Raw genomic sequence first — 23,300 nt, 5'->3', positions numbered from 1 at the left:
GTTTCCCTCCCACTTTCCTTAAGTGGATGGTTTGGAAAGACAAAAAGCAAGCGCATTCAGAAGATGAGGAGACAGATGAAACAAACTCCTGCCTCTGTGATGAGGAGACAGGCTGCTGTTGAAAGTCTTAAGTGAAATGAATCAGAGTGGCAGATGTGCACCGGTCAGTCTGATACGGTAAAGCCCCTCCTAATAGGCCTCTGGAAAAGCAGGAGGTTAAATCCTGAAATGAAGGTCTAAACAGGTACATATTAGCAGTGAAGTAGCTGCTATTATGTTGGCCATGTTTTCTTTTTGTTCTACACATATTTTACCAATTGAATGCTTTGGAGTGCCAGAACTGAACAGCATTGCAAGACTATATGCATATCAAAACCTCTAGAGGTACCATTTAGGAAGATGGAACACAATGTCTACTGACAACTGGTGCTTCAACGTAGATGTGTGTCCTGGATACATGAAAATGTCACTTATGCCTCTAGTGGGGTATAAAATGCTAACCTCTAATTTATAACCATTATGACTAGGGATGATAAAATGGTTGATTGCTATGGTGTTTTATGCAGAAGCCTCAGCTCCATTATGCGCAACGTCTACCGTGACAACATCAGGAAGGAATGACCATAGTTGGAAGTGCTCACTTCTGGACTCCAATAGTGACCATGATTTAGTCTATGGTCTCATAATAAAGAGGCAACAAGTCCATATCATCTACATTTAAGTCCCAATCAAGGATGTGAACAGTCAAAAAAAGGCTTATTAACTGGACACTGTTGCGCAGTTTTTTATTCCAATCAGTTTCCTTGTTAGAAGACAGATCTTGCTGACAATAAGAATTTCAGATTCCCTTAAGCATGATGTAATGGAAATGAACAGAAGAAGCACCTGCTCAACAGACTTTGGGTTTCATATTTCACTTTATTCCTTCAACTTGCTTGGCCACTGAATTTATAAGAAAGACTTTTTTGGGGCCTATTAAGAGGAAGTCTACAGTATCCTGCACCTTCTCTTCACTGAGCTATGATTTACATGGTGGACAGAAGAAAGAGACTTGTACCAGAGACCTAGTACCAGGCCAGTGCGAGGAATGCTATTACAAAAGCGGTGCTAAACAAACAAGGACAGACCCTGCACACAATAGAGAGGGTAGGCCGATAGCAAAAAATACATTACTAAGTTGCTAAAATGACTTGTAGCTATTAGGCGATCAGGTTTCAGACAGTCATTGTCATTAATCACAGGCTGAAAGGGGAATGAAGGAGGAAACCTGGAACTTTGGCTGGCAGGTTAATGTGAGACTATGGAGACACTAGCTGGACTCCATCATGTTTGTAGCTGGCTAAATCACTCCTAGTCCAAAGTCCACAATGACGGGACATGTCTTTCATTTTTGAGCACCTCCCTACCATACACTCAATCTGCTGTAAGCCATGCAATGTGGTCCGAGTGCTGCTGTCAAAGCTGTGTTGGAGGGTGAAGTTTCCTCTCCACACCTTCACATATTTTTAGAATATATTTTGGTTAAAAAAAACATTGGCCTTTTATCAATTTTTAGATCTTTGCCTACTTTTGACTCTTAATTTGGTTCAATGGTCACAGGCTGGTCTGAATCCCTTGGTTTTTCTTTTTTCCATTTATGTTACAAAGTGATACAACTTAAGTCCCTGTGTGGAAGTTATCAGCCACCCATCCTTTGGGTTTGACCTATCCAGTTAAGTAGATTATGACCACAAACTTCATCAGTTATATTTTTGACACATGGACTGCAAAATATATTTAACACCCTTGTCAAAATAACAGTAATCATGAGAATTTTAGGGATTTGGGAGATGAGGGATGTAGGCGGAGTGGTGGCTCTGAGGCTAGGGATCTGCACTGGCAATTGGAAGGTTGCCGGTTCGAATGCCGTAAATGCCAAAAGGGACTCTGCTCTGTTGGGCCCTTGAGCAAGGCCCTTAACCTGCAATTGCTGAGTGCTTTGAGTAGTGAGAAAAGCGCTATATAAATGCAAAGAATTATTATTATTATTATTATCATCATCATTTGGAAGACAAGAGGCCACCCTACCAAAAACTCTTCAAGGGCAAAATATTATTTTTTTGGATTTAACAACGAACTTGAGGATACTATCCATGGCCTGGCTGGATTATGTCATCATGGTTAAGTCAATATTCAAGAGCCAGAATCCACCATCAAAAGAAAAAAGAAACTTATGAGTGACACCATCATTCACTGTGAGGTGACATGTTGTTCCTCAGGAATGTTCTATAGAGACATGAATATAAAGCAAAATAAATTTGGGCTTCTTTTTTAATCTGCAGGAGAAAATCATAATTCCACAATAAGACCCTCACATCCTTTGACTTTGGCAACGTTCTATTTTTAAAGGAAAATACTGACTTACTCAGCTGGGAAGGTCTTTCTTCCAGCATGGATCAGCTTTAAATCACTTCTGTTTCCTTATTTTCCAAAAAAGATGATGCGTGTGCCCACTTTTCTCACTTGGGATAGTCTTTCCTTGGTCTAGTCTGAGATGTACAACTGTTGCATTCCTGGTTTTCTGATAAGTAATGGTGGGCATAAGCAAATGTCTCTTACGGTCTTTCAAGGGTCTATTTTCAGGTTTCATGGCAGCTCTGAAAGTTTGAGTGGTATAAGTATGGGAATTGTAAAATGAGGTTCATCCAAAAACACTGTTTCAGACTAGATACAATTCTTTCACAGTGACTGATCCTTCCTCCTACCAAAGTCCTCCTTGAGTTTGAGAACTATTGCATCATTGATAAGACATCCTCTCCAAACTAATTTTATGTCATATACACTATACTTAGGTCACATATGTCCGTGTTTAAATAGGGTTGGGGACAACAATAATTATCAGTAATCAATTTGTCAGTTTTTTCTGCAAGGATTCATTCTTCTTCTTTTGGCTGCTCCCATTGGGGGCGCCACAGCGGATCATCCTTTTCCATATCCTCCTGTCCTCGCCATCTTGCTCTGTTACACCCACTACCTGCATGTCTTCTCTCACCACATCCATAAACCTCCTCTTAAGCCTTCTTATTTTCCTCTTACCTGGAAGCTCCATCCTTAGCAACCTTTTCCCAATATCCTCAGCTTCTCTCCTCTGCACGTGTCCAAACCGTCCAACTTGAGCTGATCCTCTAATGTTCTCATTTCTAATTCTGTCCATCCTTATCACACCCAATGCAAATCTTAACATCTTTAACTCTGCCACCTCCAGCTCTGTCACCTGTTTTTTAGTCAATGCCACCGTCTTCAACCAATATAACATAGCTGGTCTCACTGCCATCTTGTAGACCTTCCCTTTCACTTTTGCTTGTACACGTCGGTCACAAATCACTCCTGACAGTCTTCTCCACCCACTCCACTGTGCCTGCATTCTCTTCTTCACCTTTCTTCCACAATCCCCAATATTTGTACTGTTGATCCCAAGTATTTGAACTCATCCACCTTCGCCAACTCTACTCCCTGCATCCTCACCATTCCACTGACCTCCCTCTCATTCACACACATGTATTCTCTCTTGTTCCTAGTGACCTTCATTTCTCTCCTCTCTAGATCAGATCTCCACCTCTCAAGGGTCTCCTCAACCTGTTCCCTACTATTGCTACAGATCACAATGTCAACAGCAAACTTCACAGTCCACGGGGACTCCTGTCTAATCTTGTCTGTCAACCTGTCCATCACCATTGCAAATAAGAAAGGGCTCAGAGCCGAATCCCTGATGTAATCTCACCTCCGTCACTCCTACCGCAGACCTCACCACTGTCACACTTCCCTCATTACATATCCTCTACAACTCTTACGTACTTCTCTGCCACTCCCGACTTCCTCATAAAATACCAAAATTGCTCTCGAGGCACCCTGTCATATGCTTTCTCCATGTCCACAAAGACACAATGCACATTCTTCTGGCCTTCTCTCTACTTCTCCATCAACACCCTGAGATCAAACATCACATCTGCGGTGCTCTTTCCAAGCATGAAACCATCCTGCTGCTCACTAATCATCGCCTCCCTTCTTAACCGAGCTTCCACTACTTTTTCCCATACAGTCATGCTGTGGCTCATCAATTTTATCCCCTTGTAGTTACTACAGTCCTGCACATTCCCCTTATTCTTAAAAATAGATACTAGTACACTTCTTCTCCACTTCTCAGGTATCCTCACACTTTCCATGATTGCATTAAATTATCTGGTTAAAAATTCCAATGTCATCTCTCCTAAACATCTCTATGCTTCCACAGGTATGTCATCTGGATGACCAATCTTTCCATTCTTCGTCCTCTTCCAACCTTAATCCGTTGCACTTCCTGATTCACTATCTCCACATCATCCATCCTTCTCTCTCTCTCATTCTCTTAATTCAATATCCTCTCAAAGTACTCTTTCCATTTGCTCAACACACTCTCCTCACTTTTGAGTACGTTTCCAACTTTATCCTTTATCACCCTAACCTGCTGCACATCTTTCCCAGCTCGGTCCCTATGTAGCCCCCCGGTCCTTTTCTCCCTCCTCAGTGTCCAACCTCTTATACAACTCATCATGTTCCTTTTCTTTAGCCTACGCTACCTCTCTCTTCACCGTACGCCTTATCTCCTTGTACTCCTGTCTACTTTCTGCATCTCTCTGACTATCCCACTTCTTCTTTGCCAACTTCTTCCTTTGTATACTCTCCTGTACTTCCCCATTCCACCACCAGGTTTCCTTTTCCTGCTTTCTCTGCCCAGATGTCATGCCAAGCACCCTTCTTGCTGTTACCCTTACTACTTCTTTTGTAATTGCCCAGCTATCTAGTAACTCTTCACTGCCACCCAGTGCCTGTCTTACCTCCTCCCTAAACTTAACCTTGCAGTCTACCTTTTTCAACTTCCAGCATTTGATCCTTGGCCCTGCTCTCACTCTCCTTCTCTTCTTAATCTCCATCATCCTACAGACCACCATCCTATACTGCCTGACTATGTTTTCTCCTGTCGCCACTTTGCAGTCTTCAATCTCCTTTAGACTAACACTCCTGCATAAGATATAATCTACATCTTCCTCCACTCTTGTACGTCAACCAATGTTTTTTTTCCCTCCTCTTAAAATACCATCACAGCCATGTCCATCCTTTTAGCAAAATCCACTACCATTAAAATGGATTTAACGTGTTCAATAAATCAAACATCAAGTCTTGCAATTCTTACTATTTGGAGGTGCTTGTGGTATTTTGTAGAAGAAAGGAGCCATTGGTCATCAACCACATTTAGCAAATGAAAAATGTCTGAACAAACACTATGTGCAGCTAATTTTCTGTTTCCTATTTAGAGATGAGGTGGACACGACTAAGAAATTTATTTAGTGAGTAAATGATGCAGGCTCTGCCTGGAATTAGTCAGCTATCACTTTTACTTTGAATGCCAGGTTAACCGATCATTTCCTTCAGAACGGTAATTTTATGTAATATCCTGGTTTAAACGTATTTGATCAATTTCTTCAGAGAAAGAAACTCATTGATAATAACTGAAAACTTTGTATATGTTACTAAGATAAAATGGTTCACCAAAGAGGTGTGAGAAAAAAAAATTCCAAAGCGAAGACAAGTGGTTGATGACGGTTATTGGAGCCGCCAGTTTCGAAATCTAGAAGAACAGCGAGTTTCTCACACTGGGACTTTGAACTGATTAATGAAATAAATGGACTAATCAATATTTGGGGGTCAGTCATGCCCCCTTTATTTATTAGGAACTTTTGGATTTAATGTCAATAGTAGGCAAAGATTCAGAAAAAGCAAAGGGGAATAAATATATTTTACTATTTAATGGTCCAGTATTTCAGGAAGCTTTTATTGGCCACTTCAGTGAAAGTCACATGGCCAGCAGCACTTTGACAACAGTAACTCTTCATGGTACCTCATTTGCGGTACTGGTGTGTAACAGTTGCATTCCATTGAATAATTCAATCTCATCACACCTGTACCAACTTGAGTGGTATTGGAGCCTCCCTCGCAAAAGATGCCCCCAGCAGGTGGCTGGTGCAGAGCCATGGATTCAGTCATGCTGAGGAATGCTGGTAGCTGGTCTCAATGCAGTGAAGGAAATACTCACCAGACAGCTGTTGAACTGACGGCTGGTCATGCGTACTTAACAACTGAGCTTGGATTGTTTCTACCACCCTCTTGAATCGACGACTGGGCCCTGCCAAGACAACAGGAAAGAGCAGGAAAAAATTGTAAGGGTTTAGAATTATTGCTTAGGTGACAGTGTGAACATCATTAGTATAGAAACGAAAAGAAACATTTCACTTTATTAGTCATAAGCTCTGTAATATGTTTACTGTCAAGTGTGCTGCATAAGAAATAAGCTGAAATTAAAGTAATACAATGTTTTTGATCTTACCTTCAATAATAATTTCCCCTTGGGGATTAATAAAGTATCTATCTAGAACCTGGAGTCCTGCCACATGCAAAAGTTTGCTGACGACACTGCTATCGTGGGCTGCATCAGGAGTGGGCAAGAGGAGGAGTATAGGAACCTAATCAACCATTGTTAAATTGTACAACTGAACACGGGCAAAACCAAGGAGCTGGTGGTGGATTTTAGGAGGCCCAGGCCTCTCATGGACCCCGTGATCATCAGAGGTGACTGTGTGCGGAGGGTACAGACCTATAAATATTTGGGAGTGCAGCTGGATGATAAACTGGACTGGACTGCATATACTGATGCTCTGTGCAAGAGAGGACAGAGCCGACTATACTTCCTTAGAATGCTGGCGTCCTTCAACATCTGCAATAAGATGCTGCAGATGTTCTATCAGTCGGTTGTGGTGAGCGCCCTCTTCTACATGGTGGTGTGCTGGGGAGGCAGCATAAAGAAGAGGGACTCCTCACGCCTGGACAAACTGGTGAGGAAGGCAGGCTCTATTGTAAGCACGGAGCTCGACAGTTTGACATCCGTGGCAGAGCGACGGGCGCTGAGCAGACTCCTGTCAATCATGGAGAATCCACTGAACAGGATCATCTCCAGACAGAGGAGCAGCTTCAGAGACAGACTGCTGTCACCATCCTGCTCCACTGACAGACTGAGGAGATCGTTACTCCACCACACTATGTGACTCTTCAATTCCACCAGGGGGATAAACGTTAACACTATACAAAGTTATTGTCTGTTATACCTGCATTGTTATCACTCTTTAATTTAATATTGTTTTTTATCAGTATGCTGCTGTTGGAGTATGGGAATTTCCCCTTGGGATTAATAAAGTATCTATCTATCTATCTATCTATCTATCTATTTATCTATCTATCTATCTATTATATAGTGCCTTTCATATCTATCTATCTATCTATTAATTATATAGTGCCTTTCATATCTATCTATCTAGCTATCAATAGTACCTTTCATATTTATCTATCTATCGATCTATCTATCTAATGTGATATTCTCATTCCCATTAATCCATTAATAAGATACAAATTAGATTCTAATTATAGTGCCATGTAAATCCTCTCAAAGCAGTGGGGCTTATTGTCACAATAAGTAAGATCCACATTCTCTTCTGCTGTTTGCTTCCTAACTGACAGAAAGTTAAGTGGGAGTTCATGGGAAACCAGTCAAGCTGCTATCACCATATGAGAGAAATAAACCCTGTGTGCCCAAGTGGGACAAGAATGTTCGGTAATTAGATTTGTCCTTTAAGTTTCTTTCTTTGCTCCAAAGCCCTGCTTTTCTCTTCTGGCTTCTTTGTATTAACAACTGCCATTACTCAGATTTAGGAAGGTCTACAGGACGGTAGTGAGACCAACTATGTTATATGGGCTGGAGACAATGGCACTGAACAGAAAGCAGGAGACAGAGCTGGAGGTGGCAGAGTTAAAGATGTTAAGATTTGCATTGGGCGTGATGAGGATGGACAGGATTAGAAATGAGGACATTAGAGGGTCAGCTCAAGTTGGACGGTTGGGAGACAAAGTCAGAGAGGCGAGATTGTGAAGAGGAGAGATGCTGGGTATACTGGGAGAAGGATGTTAAGGATAGAGCTGCCAGGTAAGAGGAAAAGAGGAAGGCCTAAAAGGAGGTTTATGGATGTGGTGAGAAAGGACATGAAGGTGATTGGTGTAACAGAACAAGATGACGAGGAATGAAAGATATGGAAGAAGATGATCCGCTGTGGCGACCACCTAATGGGAGCAGCCGAAAGAAGAAGAAGAAGTGGCGGCTTTGTGACAGTAAATGGAGAGAAACAAAGCCAAGTCTCCTTAACCAACATACCATATATAGAACTTACCCTTTTTAAACAGCGAAAGGTGCTATATAAAATAAAAAGTAAACTGACTGGTAGAATAAGTTATCTAAACCAAGAGTGCATAAACTCAAAAGTAATCAATCAATTAGTGATATTCTATTAATTCACATATACAGTAACCTAAAGAGGTAGAAGAGAAGGTTTTTTTTTTCACTGAACTTAATGACATAAACAGATAAACAGTTTGGAACATAAATTGTGTGCTGTACTGTGTCACACACCTGCCAACCTGCGGCCAACATGTCACAATCTGCTCTCCAGCACGTGAATCCTCAGAGCTCCTGACTCGCGGCCTTGTCTGCCGCTCTGCAGAATGCAGTACTATGACTCCTGCATAATTCTCTTGTTTATCACCCTGGGGTCCCCATCACAGAGGCTGCTCCTCACATTTACCTCCTGCAGCCAGGAATGCAGCATAGTCAGACCACCAGGTAACAAACAGAATTTCAAAACGTTACAGAGAAAGAATGACGCCACTGAAAATCTCACTAACGCTCCAAACACAAGCGAAAATGAGAAATGCTAACAACGTTACTGCTGGGCAGGCTGAAAGATCCATGAACATTTGTTGGCATTTATTGAAAGGTTGGCCAAGGGCATGGATTTATTTAATATGGACATACCACCAACTTAAGTTTTTTTCCAACTTCCATTACAAATGGTAAGGTGAGCAGCTTTGTGGCTCATTGGTAAAACAGGTAAGATGTACAGGCGGAATACAGTATACTGCAAGATGTAATTCATTTTGCAGAATATGCAGCTGTAGCTGGTTGATGTTTTAAACTTCAGAATCTGTTGTTTCAAATGTGTAGCAAGTGGTTTCATATTTCTTTTCCTCCCAGTCTTTTGGATGTCCACTTCATCGTTCTATCTCTCTTCACACATGCCTGAGGAAGCAGTAGCACTACAGATTCGAGACATTAAAAGGTAAAATCTTGAATTCAAAAGATTATGTAAAATGATCTTCTTCTTCTTCTCACGGCTGCTCCCGTTAGGTGTTGTCACAGCAGATCATCTTCTTCCATATCTTTCTGTCCTCTGCATCTTGTTCTGTTACCCCCATCACCTGCATGTCCTCTCTCACCACATCCATAAACCTTCTCTTAGGCCTTCATCTTCTTCTCTTACCTTACAGCTCTATCCTTAGCATTCTTCTCCCAATATACCCCTCATCTCTCCTCTGCACATGTCCAAACCAACACAATCTCACCTCTCTGACTTTGTCTCCCAACCGTCCAACTTGAGCTGACCCTCTAATGTCCTCAGTTCTAATCCTGTCCATCCTTGTCACACCCAGTGCAGATCTTAACATATTTAACTCTGCCATCTCCAGCTTTGTCTCCTGCTTTCTGGTCAGTGCCACCGTCACCAACCCATATAACATAGCTGGTCTCACTATGATCGCAGCCAGATAATTGATTACATAATTACCAGAAGAGGCCTAGTTCTATATTCATTATAACAGTTGTCTGGGATGCCAGGGGCAACGACCCGACCGGGACACCTTGAGGGAGCGGAAGAGGGTCAATGCCCACCCTGGATCACGTGGGGGCTGCCTTCCTGGTTGCTTTGGGGACCACGGGTAGAGGGCTTGGAAGCCCAACCCTGTAGGCACCCGTGGTCACCGCCAGGGGGCGCCCCAATGCCTTGGGGACCCTGGACCTCAGCACTTCCACCACACCAGGAAGTGCTGGGGGGAAAAAGAAAAGGGACACCCGGAGAGCTTCCGGGAGAACAGCCGGCACTTCCGCCACACTGGGGCGTGTCCAGGGAGGAATGCCGGGACACACCTAGAGCTCATCCGGGATAATATAAAAGGGGCCGTCTCCCGTCAGTCGAGGCTGGAGTCGGGTGGAAGCAGGACGAGGCAGGAGAAGAGAGAGTGGAGGCGGCCCGAAGGGAGGCATGGTGTGGCCAGGACTGTGTGGGGTTTGTGTGTGTGCACTTGATTATTGTAAATAGTACTTTGTAAATAAACGTGTGGTGGTGGATTACAACATGTCTGCCTGTCTGTGTCCGGGCCGCGTCCACACAGTACAGACATTTACAGCAGGTTTGTGTTAACCTCCCAACAGAGCTTAGCAATGATCAGTTTTACAATCAGGGAAAGAACTAAAGACAGCTTAGAACGAGTGTGAATATGAACTGTGATGAGAACTGGAATGAGTATATCTACTGGAAAAACTGAAACGAAAAACATAGAGGCACCAGACTAAAAATATAACACAATATACATACCATTCTCAAATTTGCTTAATCCAATTTAGTGTCTTTAGGGGCAGGGCGTATATTTACTACACTGTCTCATGGTTCATTTACACAGTACTGTGAGTGCTGTGCAGAGTGGAGGCAGGACCTCTGTGTTTTTTCCCAGTTGTTTCTGGGGTTCGTCAGCGGTGTGTTCTGCTCCTACTCTGTTCAATGCTTCTATGGACTGGGTGTTGGGCAAGTCTGTGGGGTCCAGCAGCTGTGGGGCATCTGTTGGTGAAGAAAGATTCACGGATCTTGACTTTGCTGACGATGCTGTGATCTTCGTGGAGTCAATGGAGGATCTGATCGGGGCTCTCGAGAGACTGAGTGAGGAGTCTGAGTGTCTGGGCTTGTGCGTGTCCTGGATAAAAACCAAGAGCCAGGCCTTTAATGACCTCTTGGGCATGGCCATCAATGTCAATGTCAACGTCAATTTATTTATATAGCACGTTTAAAACAACATAGTAATGCTGCGGCCAAAGTGCTTTACAATAACAGAATAAAAGAAAAAACAAAAACAATAAAACATAAATAGTAATAAAATATATGAACATAAGTAAAATAAATAATCAATAGAAGTAATGTTATATAATCACAATGAGGAAACCATCAGTAATACTGAAGGTCACAGAATGCAAGTGAAAAGAAGTGAGTCTTCAATCTCGTTTTGAATTGTAGACGACTCCTTAATATGACGAGGTAGAGAGTTTCACAGGTGAGGCTGCCAAAGTCCTGTCTGTCCCCCTTAGTTTGACACTCGGTACGAGGGACAACAAGAGACAACTGACCAGAAGATCTAAACACTCTGGAAGGCCGATTTAAAACACACAATTCAGATAAATAGGCAGGAGCGAGCCCATGTAAAGATATAACTCTTTGAGGGCTGAATATTTTTTCCAAAAAACAGTTTTCTGAAAAGCAATGGCTTCACACAGAAATCAACATAAAACGTTTGTTGCTACATGCACGTTTTCTGATTGCTTGTATCAAAATCAGAGTCCGACAAGTCATAGTCCAATTCAGAGACAACAGGCAAAACATCGTCCACGGGGTGTTATGTTGCGTTATGCATCCACTTTGATCTGTCGCCAGATGTCAGTGCCATTTTTGCCGTTTGCAGCTTGCTACTCAACTGGGAGCAGGAAATCTCAGTCAAAACCAAGAAAACTAACTTTCCTTCTAGCAACAAGAGTCCAACTAAAACATAACAGTTGGTTTTGTCACAGTTTACAGTTGATTACCATCGTCAGCTCCTCCTTTTAACAAAAGTTGACGTCAGCCCTGAAAGAGTTAAAAACTAGCAGCAAGATTTTAAAATCAATTTGAAAACTGACAGGCAGCCAGTGTAAAGAAGCTAATATTGGAGAAACAGAATCAGACTTTCTTTCTTCAACTAGTATTCTGGTCCAACTGTAACCTGCCTATCAGAGATTTGCTAATCCCAGAATACAGCGAGTTGTAGTAATCAAGGCGAGAAAAGGTAACAGCATGGGTAGCTTTCTCAAGATCCCTAGAAGATAAAAAAAAGGCTTGATCTTACCTAATAGACGGAGTTGGAAAAAGCAACTCTTGACTACAGAATTTACTTGTTTCTCAAAAGAGAGGTTACTGTCAAAGATAACACCAAGATTGCGGACTTGAGGTTTCGAAAAGGCAGAGAAAGAGCCGAGAAGTCTAAGACCAATTTTGGGCTTTAGCTGGTGGACCCACTATAAGCATCTCAGTTTTATTTTGATTTAGATCAAGAAAATTATTAGCCATCCAGGATCTTAGTTCAGAAAGACAGTTGTGGAGTTAATTTGTTGCAGAGTTGCAGACGGGAATATAAACCTGAGTATCATCAGCAGTGTGTCTGTCTGGGGAAAGAGTGTTGACCTCGTCGAGAGGTTTACTGACCTCGTCAGTGACATTCATGTCTCTGGTGACTCTTCCTATGAAGTCAGTAGACGGATTGGGAGAGCAATGGTGGTCATGAGGTCGCTGGAAAGGGGTGTGTGGTGCTCCCGATATCTAAACAAAAGGACGAAGGTCCAAGTCTTTAGAGTCCTGGCACTTCCTGTCTTGCTCTATGGTTGTGAGACATGGACGCTATCCAGTGACCTGAGATGAAGACTGGACTCCTTTGGTACTGTGTCTCTCCAGAAAGTCCTTGGGTACCATTGGTTTGGCTTTGTGTCGAATGAGCGATTGCTCATGGAGTCCCGAATGAGGCACATTACCTGCATTGTGAGGGAGCATCCAGCTCGTAAGATCGTCATTGTTGGGGAGCCAACCAGGCCAAGGGTTTGCCCACGTAACCTGGCTGCGGCAGATAGAGGATCATCTCCGGAGAGTGGGACTGGACTGTGTGTCTGCCTGGGATCCCGAGTTGTTTCATCGTGTAGTCGGTGTGGCAACGCACTGTACCAGTGTATGCTCCCCAACTTGACTTGACTCCCTTACACACATCAGGGCCAAATTGGAAAGGCCAATTATAGCAGCATACATTTCTTGGAAGATGTGAGAGGAAAATCGAAGTATGTCGAGGAAAATCCAGGAAGACATGGAGAGAAAGTGCACAAAGACAACAACCAGGCACAGGATTCAAAATCAGGGCATTGGATCTATGCAGACACATGACTACACACTGAGTCACTCAGATGTAAATAGAACAAGTTTAGAAAAAAATAGTAATATGGGAATTTGAGGTGTTTGTCTACTATGGAAAAATCTAATATAAAATCCATGGTTTCAGGCAGTTGTGAATGCTCAGACATTTGCTCACAAACCACAAAGCTGTTTGTTTAGTTCACATCTCAAATTCCCTGTTTGAATAAGTCACATAATCCGTCAGTGCTGAGAAAGAACAAAATTAAAACAATTGTACAACAAGTAATGGAATAATTTTCATGCAAAGGTACTACATTAAGTCACAAGAATCAGCCTCAAATAAAAATTACGTTTTGACAGCTAATGTGACCAGGTGATTCAGTCATCTGATTGTAGCCTAATCCTAACTACCGATCCAAGTGTGACCCTAACATGACATGCCACTTTTCCAGTGCTTAAACGGTTGAAATATGGAAAGACCACTCTATCTGAAAAGCACAAGGGGCCTCATGTATAAACGGTGCGTACGCACAAAAATGTTGCGTAAGAACATTTCCACGTTCAAGTCGCGAAGTATAAAACCTAAACTTGGGGTAAAGCCAGGCACATTTCTACGGTAGCCCATTCCCTGGCGTACGCAAGTTCTGCACTCAGTTTTGCAAACTGGCAGCACCCAGCGTCAAAGCAGTGCTACTATTTCTGTGTGGTTGCCCTTTCTTTTTTCGATCCACATACCTGACGCGGCTTTATAAATACACTGAAATTAACCGCATATTGTTTATTAGTTTAATGTGTCATTATAGAGTTTGTTTGCGTGGTCTCATTAGTGAATGCTGCACCTCAAAACCATATCAGGTTGTCTGGTATGGTTTGCCAACACTCGCATCTGTCAATCAGTCAGACAGTCATCGTCCAACCCGCTAAATCCTAACACAGGGTCACGGGGGTCTGCTGGAGCCAATCCAAGCAAGCACAGGGAGCAAGGCAGGAAGAAAACTTGTGCAGGGCGCCAGTTCACTGCAGACTCACATCTGTACTTCGTTTAATATCTTGGGTATAATAATTATAATGCTTAATAATTAAAAGCACACCTCTTTCTCCTGCCTGTTCTGATAGATAGATAGATAGATAGATAGATAGATAGATATTTTATTAATCCCCAAGGGGAAATTCACATACTCCAGCAGCAGCATACTGATAAAAAACAATAAAAACAATATTAATTAAAGAGTAATAAAAATACAGTGCAAGTTAAACAAATGCAAGGTGGAGAGTGCGAAGCAGGTGTATCAGTCTATAATCTTGTATTGTGTTAACGTTTACCCCCCCGGGTAGAATCGAAGAGTCGCATAGTGTGGTGGAGGAACGATCTCCTCAGTCTGTCAGTGGAGCAGGATGGTGACGGCAGTCTGTCGCTGAAGCTGCTCCTCTGTCTGGAGATGATCCTGTTCAGTGGATGCAGTGGATTCTCCATGACTGACAGGAGTCTGCTCAATGCCCGTCGCTCTGCCACGGATGTCAAACTGTCCATCTTCGTGCCTATAATAGAGCCTGCCTTCCTCACCAGTTTGTCCAGGCGTGAGGCGTCCTCCTTCTTTATGCTGCCTCCCCAGCACACCACCGTGTAGAAGAGGGCGCTCACCACAACCTTCTGATAGAACAGCTGCAGCAACTTATTGCAGATGTTGAAGGACGCCAACCTTCTAAGGAAGTATAGTCAGCTCTGTCCTCTCTTGCACAGAGCATCAGTATTGGCAGTCCAGTCCTATTTATCATCCAGCTGCACTCCCAGGTATTTATAGGTCTGCACCCTCTGCACAGTCACCTCTGATGATCATGGGGTCCATGAGGGGCCTCCTAAAATCCACCACCAGCTCCTTGGTTTTGCTGGTGTTCAGGTGTAGGTGGCGTTTAACAAAGTCCTTGATTAGGTTTACTCCAATTGCCTAAGGTTCTAGATATAAAATGGATGTGCTATGCTAATTGTATAGGATTTGAGACATTCTGCTAAAGTCTACATAATAAAGAGTAAAAAAAGGGGACACTGTGAAATAAGGCCCATGATGGTGATGTCATCAGCCAGTTTAATTTTGGAGCTGTAGCTGTGTCTGCCCATAGTCAGAAGTGAACAAGTAGTAGAGAAGTAAAAAAGAGAGTGCGCACTTACCTGATAGCAGCGTAAAGGTGACTGAGTAGATACCGTTCTCTTTTTGTGTCTCATTGCCCTCTGTGTAGGTGATGTCCACTTGGAATTTGACAGGTTTCTGAAACACCGTGGGCCCTCCCGTCGATTTGTACTCTGCTCGGAAACTCGTTTGTGATATGACACTGTGACTGAGGCTGGGAATCTGGACAAAGAACGTAGAATCAAAGAGTCAGCAACATCCAAGCGCCATTTGGTATACACAATATAGAAAGATCGACAGTTCAAGGGTCAGTCAAGTCATCTGTCTTTATTGGATGTCAGGAATTGCCTGGGACTCCCGAGTCCCCAAATCAGCTTAATCCAAGGAGCTTGAGTCTATCCTGACAACACAGAGGGTGCAAGGCAGGAACTAACCCTGGACAGTGCACTGCTTCTGTGTGAAGTTTAGTCAAATATACTCCATACTCCTACAAGACCAAAATAAATGAACCAATTAAATCTAATGTAAAACCCCACAGTTCATTGCAGGTGACAAAGGCCTAGCAGTACTGGGTTTGAGTCCTAATCCTGGTCATTATCAGTTTGGATTTATTTATTTATTTTTTCAAAATCTTTTGCAGATTTTGTCTTTAGCACAATCCTAAAGTAGATTAAATAAGAAATTTATTTCAACTTGATTATTTCATGGAATCTAACTGTGAAATATAAACTGCATAAATTAAGAATGTTTAATATGTGCATATGTTACTCAGGCTGGCAATAACTATATTCTACAGTGTTACGAGGAAAGACGATCCACGTGCTGAGTTTTCCAGGAAAATGTTGTAATGCAGTGGCAGTAGGAGTAATGTACTAGTGTGAGCAGATGCTGCACCCAAAAAGCTAACAACACTTGAATTCATCAACTCCTCAATTTTCAGCTGCTACTCAATTACAAGGCAAATGAAGTCACAATAGTTCAAAAGTTTTGTTAGTCTCAATTAAATCTCATGATTTCAAAAAATGTATTTCACCTTAAAGGGTATGAGACAAACTCTTAAGATACACGGCGTGTGTTTCAGTACATGGTGTAAATACTTCATTATACAATACCTGTATATAATGTGTGTTGTGGTGGTCAGCTGGGGGCTGTGCCCAGTCGCGATACCTGGACGGACCAGGAGAGGGACTGTGCCTCCCTAGGACCACGAGAGGGCAGCCACCCTGCCTGGTTTGGGGGCCACGGGGTCTGAGCATGGAAGCTCAACCATGTAAGGGCCTGTGGCCACTGCCAGGGGTCGCCCAGACGATTGTGGAGACTTGGACAACAGGAATACCAAGGACACCAGGAGTGCTTCCTGGTGCTCATGTGGCACTTCTGCCACACTAGGAAGAGCCGCATGAAGTCCATTGGAAAGCACCTGGAGCACGTCCGGGTGGCTATAAAAGGGACCACCTCCCTCCAGTTGGCAGCTGCAGTCGGGAGGAAGAGGGCAGAGCTTGGTGGAGAGGACTGGAGGCAGGGAAGACTTGAGAAGAGGGTGATTGGTGCAGGGGCACCGTGTGCTGTGTGTGGACATTGTAAATAGTTGGGCGAATAAACATGTGCTTTTGTAGACATGCAGGTGTCTGTCTGTCTGTGTCCGGGGCTGGCTTCCACAATGTACTAATGTCCCATGTGTCTCCTCATACATGAGCTATGGATGAAAATAGGAACAATAGATTCGAGTAAATAGGAGTTTCTGCTGCAAAAATGTGATGAACCTTTGGATCAACAGCCTCAGGGTGGAGAAACTACAGAGAATCAGATGTGATATGGGAGTGGAAGTCATGTACTGCTTACTTATACCTCATCTCATATAGGCTATTGGACACCGTTAGTTACAAAATGCTTATTACATTATTATGATATTATCTTATCTTGTTCCTTTCCAAAATATTCTCATTTGTTGGTTACAGCATACTTGTAACTGTGTGCTCTTTTGGTGGTTCATATATAAAACAAAAATGGACTTACAGACTGACTGACTAACTAACCTTCAAATGTTTCTATTCAGTTTCTTCCCTCCTTTGTTTATTACTGGAGTATAAAGCAGAGCTAATATCCCAGTACATAATCTCACAACCAGAGCAGCCATCCTGCAGGGGCTGAGTGCTAATCTATTATGTGTATGAGAGATTTTTGACTGCGCTAACAAGTGTTCAGCTCCACCATTATTTTCTATTATCTTACAGTCAACACTAGTTAGAGCAATAGGCACACACCCCAACAAGGTTTATCGTTTACTTGTGTTTTGAAAAATACTAATTATTATTAGTAGTAGTATTGCAAGAAAGAAGAGTACAAATTATACAGCATCAATTAAGCTTTAAAAACATGTGTGACATACTTTAGCGATGAAAACCTTTGTAATATTGCAGAAGAGAAACATGAAAACACAACAATGAGAATATCTGGTGGTTGAGTCATGGCAACTGGACTTCTTTTGTGATAGATAGATAGATAGATAGATAGATAGATAGATAGATAGATAGATAGATAGATAGATAGATAGATAGATAGATAGATAGATAGATACGTTTCACTGCTCATCCAAGCAGCTTCTTCTTCAGTCTGAGGAATGTTGTTAGAGACCACCAATTTATCCTCCAGGTAAGTTTCACTTCACACCTGCCCTGAATAGGCTCGTTGAGGAAAACAAAGGAAGGGGTAGGTGTGGGTAGATGTAACCGTCACACCTCCAATAGCCCCTCCTGCCCCCATAGAGTGGGTCGTTAGGAGTGGTCCACCTGCTGGAGGTGTGAATTGGGCCTGATTTTCCTGGGGATGGATGAAAGGGCAGCATTATAAGTTGAAGACAGGTTATGCCTAAGACCTCCGCCTCTGTTGAGCGAGGAGTTGTTGATTTGCACATGCAAAGCTTCCCTCACCCCTCTCTCAAACCAGATGTCTTCTCTATCCAATATCTGGACGTTAATGTCCTCAAATGAGTGTCCTTTGTCCTTCAAATGGAGGTATCCCTTCCTTTGTTTTACTCAACGAGCCTGTTCAGGGCAGGTGTGAAATGACACTAACCTGAAGGATAAATTTGTGGTCTCTAACAACATTCCTCAGACTGAAGAAGAAGCTGCTTGGATGAGCAGTGAAACATATCTACCTAACAAGGAAGAAATCCAGTTGCCATGACTCAACCACCAGATACTTTCACCCGGACGACTGAGAATCTTCACAGACACGACAATGAGAACCAATTTACTTTATTTGTAAGCACTAAAAACATTTGTGAAAATGAAACTTGGCAAAATAGAAACACTTACTGAAAGAAAGGCATGGACGATATCTGCTTTGATTGAACTCAATGGCTTGTCTTTAATAACCACAAAAATTTGTTCCTCTTTCTCCAGGTTGATGAAATTACCAAACCAGGATTTTTTGGCAAGTCTGGAAAAGCAAAACAAAAGCACAACAATATTAAATAAAGACATGACATTCTACTTGTTATTACCTAAAATAAATACAACCATCTTTGAATCTGCATCGGGTGTAAGGTAGGAAACCAGCACAGGCTTTGATGACCAGCCCAATGCAATTCAGTAAATCAAAGTGTTTCTTATGGCATTTTAAAATTACTTATGTGGCATGATTGAGGCTGTTTTGAGAGCAAAAGGGGGTCCATCCAGTGTTAATAGATTGTTCTAAGAATTTGCTCAGTTATATTTATTATTTATTGCATTTAAAAACTTTACATCTAAACATTTTTAATGTTGTTTTACTGTGTTCTGTATTTGAGTGCACTTACTGTAAGTAAGAACAGAAGGCGGCTAGTCTTACTTAGACTAGAAATTTTCAGAAGCATATGAGCTCTTAGTTAGCCTGCTTGTTTTTCTGCTTCATTTCAAGGGTCACGTGTTCTCAGTCAGTCTCGATGCAGTGTAACATCGTGCCTTGTGATGAAAGTCCAATATGCCCCTCGATTGAGTATTTTATTTTCCCATGGGTCATGTCTCAGAGTGGGGAATTGGTCACATAAGTCTGTCATTAATCTTTCAGCTGCTCCTGTTAGGGGTCACCACAGCAGATCATCTTCTTCCATATCTTTCTGTCCTCGTCATCTTGTTCTGTTACACCCATCACCCTCATGTCCTCACTCACCACATCCACAAACCTTCTCTTAGGCCTTCCCCTTTTCCTCTTCCCTGGCAGCTCTATCCTTAGTATCCTTCTCCCAAATAACCCAGCATCTCTCCTCTGCACATGTCCAAACCAATGCAATCTCACCTCTCTGACTTTGTCTCCCAACCATCCAAATTGAGCTGACCCTCTAATCTCCTCATTTTTAATCCTGTCCATCCTCATCACACCCAATGCAGATTTTAGCATCTTTAACTCTGCCACCTCCAGTTCTGTCTCCTGCTTCCTGGTCAGTGCCACCGTCTCCAACCCATATAACATAGCTTGTCTCACTACCGTCCTGTAGACCATGCCTTTCACTCTTGCTGATACTCGTCTGTCACAAATCACTCCTGTCACTCTTCTCCACCCATTCCACCCTGCCTGCACTCTCTTCTTCACTTCTCTTCCACAATCCCTGTTACTCTGTACTGTTGATTTAAACTCAACCACCTTCACAAACTCTACTCTCTGCATCCTCACAATTCCACTGACCTCCCTCTCATTCAAACATGTATTCTCTCTTGTTCCTACTGACCTTCATTTCTCTTCTCTCTAGATCAGATCTTCACCTCTCTAGGGTCTTCTCAACCTGCTCCCTACTATCGCTACAGATCACAATGTCATCAGCAAATATCACAGTCCACGGGGACTTCTGCCTAATCTCATCTGTCAACCTGTCCATCACCACTGCAAATAAGAAGGGACCCGGAGCTGATCCCTGATGTAATTCCACCTTCACCTTGAATGCATTCGTCATATCTACCCTAGACCTCACCACCGTCACACTTCCCTCATTACATATCCTGTACAACTCTTACATACTTCTCTGCCACTCCCGACTTCCTCATACAATACCACAACTGCTCTCGAGGAACCCTGTCATATGCTTTCTCCAAGTCCACAAAGACACAATACACATTTTTCTGGCCTTCTCTATACTTCTCCATCAACACCCTCAGAGCAAACATCACATCTACAGTGCTCTTTCCAAGCATGAAACCATCCTGCTGCTCACTAATCATCGCCTCCCTTCTTAACCTAGCTTCCACTACTCTGTCCCATACCTTCCTGATGTGGCTCATCAATTTTAACCCCTTGTAGTTACTACAGTCCAGCACATCCCCCTTATTCTTAAAAATAGATACCAGTACACTTCTTCTCCACTTCTCAGGTATCCTCACAATTTCCAAGATTGCATTAAATTATCTGGTTAAAAATTCCAATGCCATCTCTTCTAAACATCTCCATTTCATCTTGATGAACAATCTTTCCATTCTTCATCCTCTTCATGGCTGTCCTTACTTCTTCCTTGCTAATGCGTTGCACTTCCTGATTCACTATCTCCACATCATCCACCCTTCTCTCTCTCTCTCATTCTCTTAATTCGTTATCCTCTCAAAGTACTCTTTCCCATGTGCTCAAAATGCTCTCCTCACTTGTGAGCACATTTCCAGCTTTATCCTTTATCACCCTCTTGAGGCACCCTGTTATTTGCTTTCTCCAGGTCCACAAAAATGCAAAACAACTCCTTCTGGCCTTCTCTCTACTTCTCCATCAACATCCTCAGAGCAAACATCACATCTGAGGTGCTCTTTCTTGGCATGAAACCACACTGCTGCTCACTAATCATTACCTCACTTCTTAACCTAGGTTCCACTACTCTTTTCCGTAACTTCATGCTGTTAACATAAGCCTGCCATTAATAGTGATTATTATCTGTAAATGCTTTACGTGTAATGAAGGCAGGTGTTTATTACAGTACAGGGAGTTAATGTGTCGCAAACAACATACCAACCTCCTAGATTATGATTTCAAGACCAGCTCAGTAAGCATCAGGCTAGCTTAATCCACAATGACACCATTCTTATGCTGGGCACTGAGAAAAATCTAATAAGATAATAGCAAATCAAATGCATTTGGATATTGCAGAAATAATGTAGTTGGACGTAGATGGTTCCAGTACTCGCCACAGATGTGCAAAAAAAGCAGACGCTCAGGACTTACTGTATATAAAAGCATAAAGACGATTGTGCACACAAAGCAAGCACAAGGGCACAAGGGAACACTGTGACTCCACAACATCAAACTCCACATGTTTCTTATGTATATTTAGTGGGCAGCCCTGCACCAGGGATTTTCAAATGTTCTTTTTGAGAATAATCTGGATTCTTTTTTTTTCGAATAGCGGATGGTCAAAACCCTGGGATGCCAAACCCGTGGATAAAGTGGGCCGACTGTAATACATTGTATGATCCTTCACTCATCACAGTATCATGAAGATGAGCCTTTAACCATGTTCACTTTTTAATAAAACAGAAATGGCACACCTCTAGACATCATGTTTAAACTCCCTAAAACATTGTCGGGCATCGGGTGTGCCGTGGAATTTTCTACGGGTGCTACGAAAACTTTTGTAAAATATTTAAAATTGCTAGTGTTTTTGAACTTTTGGTTGATTAAAAAGATAATATTTAAAAAAAAAAATTATGTTGGAAAAACAGATAACGGAACACTTACGGAAATGAAGTCTAAGAAACGTGAGAGACTTCAAATGATCGACAAGGGTCTTTCGAAAATTGATCTTCGCATCAATCTCATATGTGCTAAAAAACCAATCTCAACGTTCACATTAATTAAATTTAAGATGTATCCTTTGATGCCTTTATTAATAAAATTTCTTTCAAACTTGTAAAATTAACTGTTTTTATTGGCGATTGTCCATAGATTGTGTCGTCACGAGTTTTTTATGGGCAGTCCCTCAGGTGCGCCGTGAAAGAAAATTTTTGGACTTAGTGCGCCGCAACTCAAAAAAGGTTGCCTTTCACTGCCCTAAAACACTATACCAAGTATCAATTTCTGGTGTACACAAAGAACAATACAGTAGTAGTGAAAGATGGCAAATTTACGAAAAGAAAAGATGATATAAAGAGTGGCAGAAGACAAAAGCAGAAAGTGGCAGGGTGATCGATAAAGAAGTAAAAGTGAAATACTAAAATATCAGGTGGAGGGATGCAAAAAACTAGCAGACAAGAGTTTGAAGGGGAGCTGCCAGTTGTGCAAAGAAACAGAAAGGTGTTCAGGTTCACAATGCTGATGGCAAAGAGAGGACAGGATATAGTAGTTGTGAACTGCTTGAAAAATGCTGAAGAGAAGATCACGATTGGTAGCAATGGGAATAGAGGTAGCTGGTATAACTATGTAGAGAAACTGCTGAATGACAGGAGAAAACAGGATTCGTCTGAGAAAATACAAATACCGATATGTACGTTTTCAAAAGTTAAGGTTGCAATATAACTGAAAAAGACATGTAAAGAAGCAGCAGTGGAATAGTTCTGAAGCTGAATAGTTGACAGACTTCTGAAACAATGATTCTGTGTGAAGGGAACGTTCCTGAAGGCAGAAAACATTCAATCATGTATACAAAGGAAAAGGGTGATCCACTGGAGTGTGGGTTATATCTAATGATCAAGCTTGTGGAGCAGCTAGTGAAGGTCGTTAAGAGGGTGCCAGAAGAAATTATCAGGTGAGAGTTAGTTAAACGCAGTTTTGTTGCTTGCCTGGGAAGGAAACGAAAGACACAATCTCTGTTGTCAGGAAAATGGAGGGAAAAGCATCAGGTGAAGGGAAAGAAGATGTATAATGGATTTGTAGATCTGGAGAAGACATCTTAATGAGTGCCAAGAGAGGAGATAAGGTGTGCACTGAGAAAGGTAAATGTGGATGAATTGTGAGTGTCTGTAGTGATACTAAGTTGGAAGGAAGCATGAATTGTAGTTAGGAGACAGATATGGATAGGCAAAGATTTGTGGAGAGACTAGAGCGCTTTTCTAAGAGCATTCATTTTCATGACAGTGAT

At 42.2% G+C, this 23,300-nt stretch overlaps 1 protein-coding gene across 19 annotated transcripts in view; it reads right to left on the bottom strand.

The window, feature by feature from the left end:
* The window catches only part of brsk2b (BR serine/threonine kinase 2b), an 899,053-nt gene that overhangs the window by 77,442 nt on the left and 798,311 nt on the right, over positions 1 to 23,300 (bottom strand). For all 19 annotated transcript variants that reach the window (XM_039736387.1, XM_039736429.1, XM_039736422.1 and 16 more), the window contains 3 exons: positions 18,589 to 18,712; positions 15,313 to 15,493; positions 6,110 to 6,199 (listed from right to left, as the gene is read on the bottom strand). In XM_039736387.1, coding sequence (XP_039592321.1) covers positions 6,110 to 6,199; positions 15,313 to 15,493; positions 18,589 to 18,712 — 395 coding nt within the window. The remainder of the gene's footprint in view (positions 1 to 6,109; positions 6,200 to 15,312; positions 15,494 to 18,588; positions 18,713 to 23,300) is intronic.

This window comes from Polypterus senegalus, chromosome 1 (genome assembly GCF_016835505.1).
Source record: "Polypterus senegalus isolate Bchr_013 chromosome 1, ASM1683550v1, whole genome shotgun sequence".
NCBI lineage: Eukaryota > Metazoa > Chordata > Cladistia > Polypteriformes > Polypteridae > Polypterus > Polypterus senegalus.
Note: the sequence above shows the minus strand (reverse complement) of the source record. Positions and strands in the feature narration are given on the sequence as shown.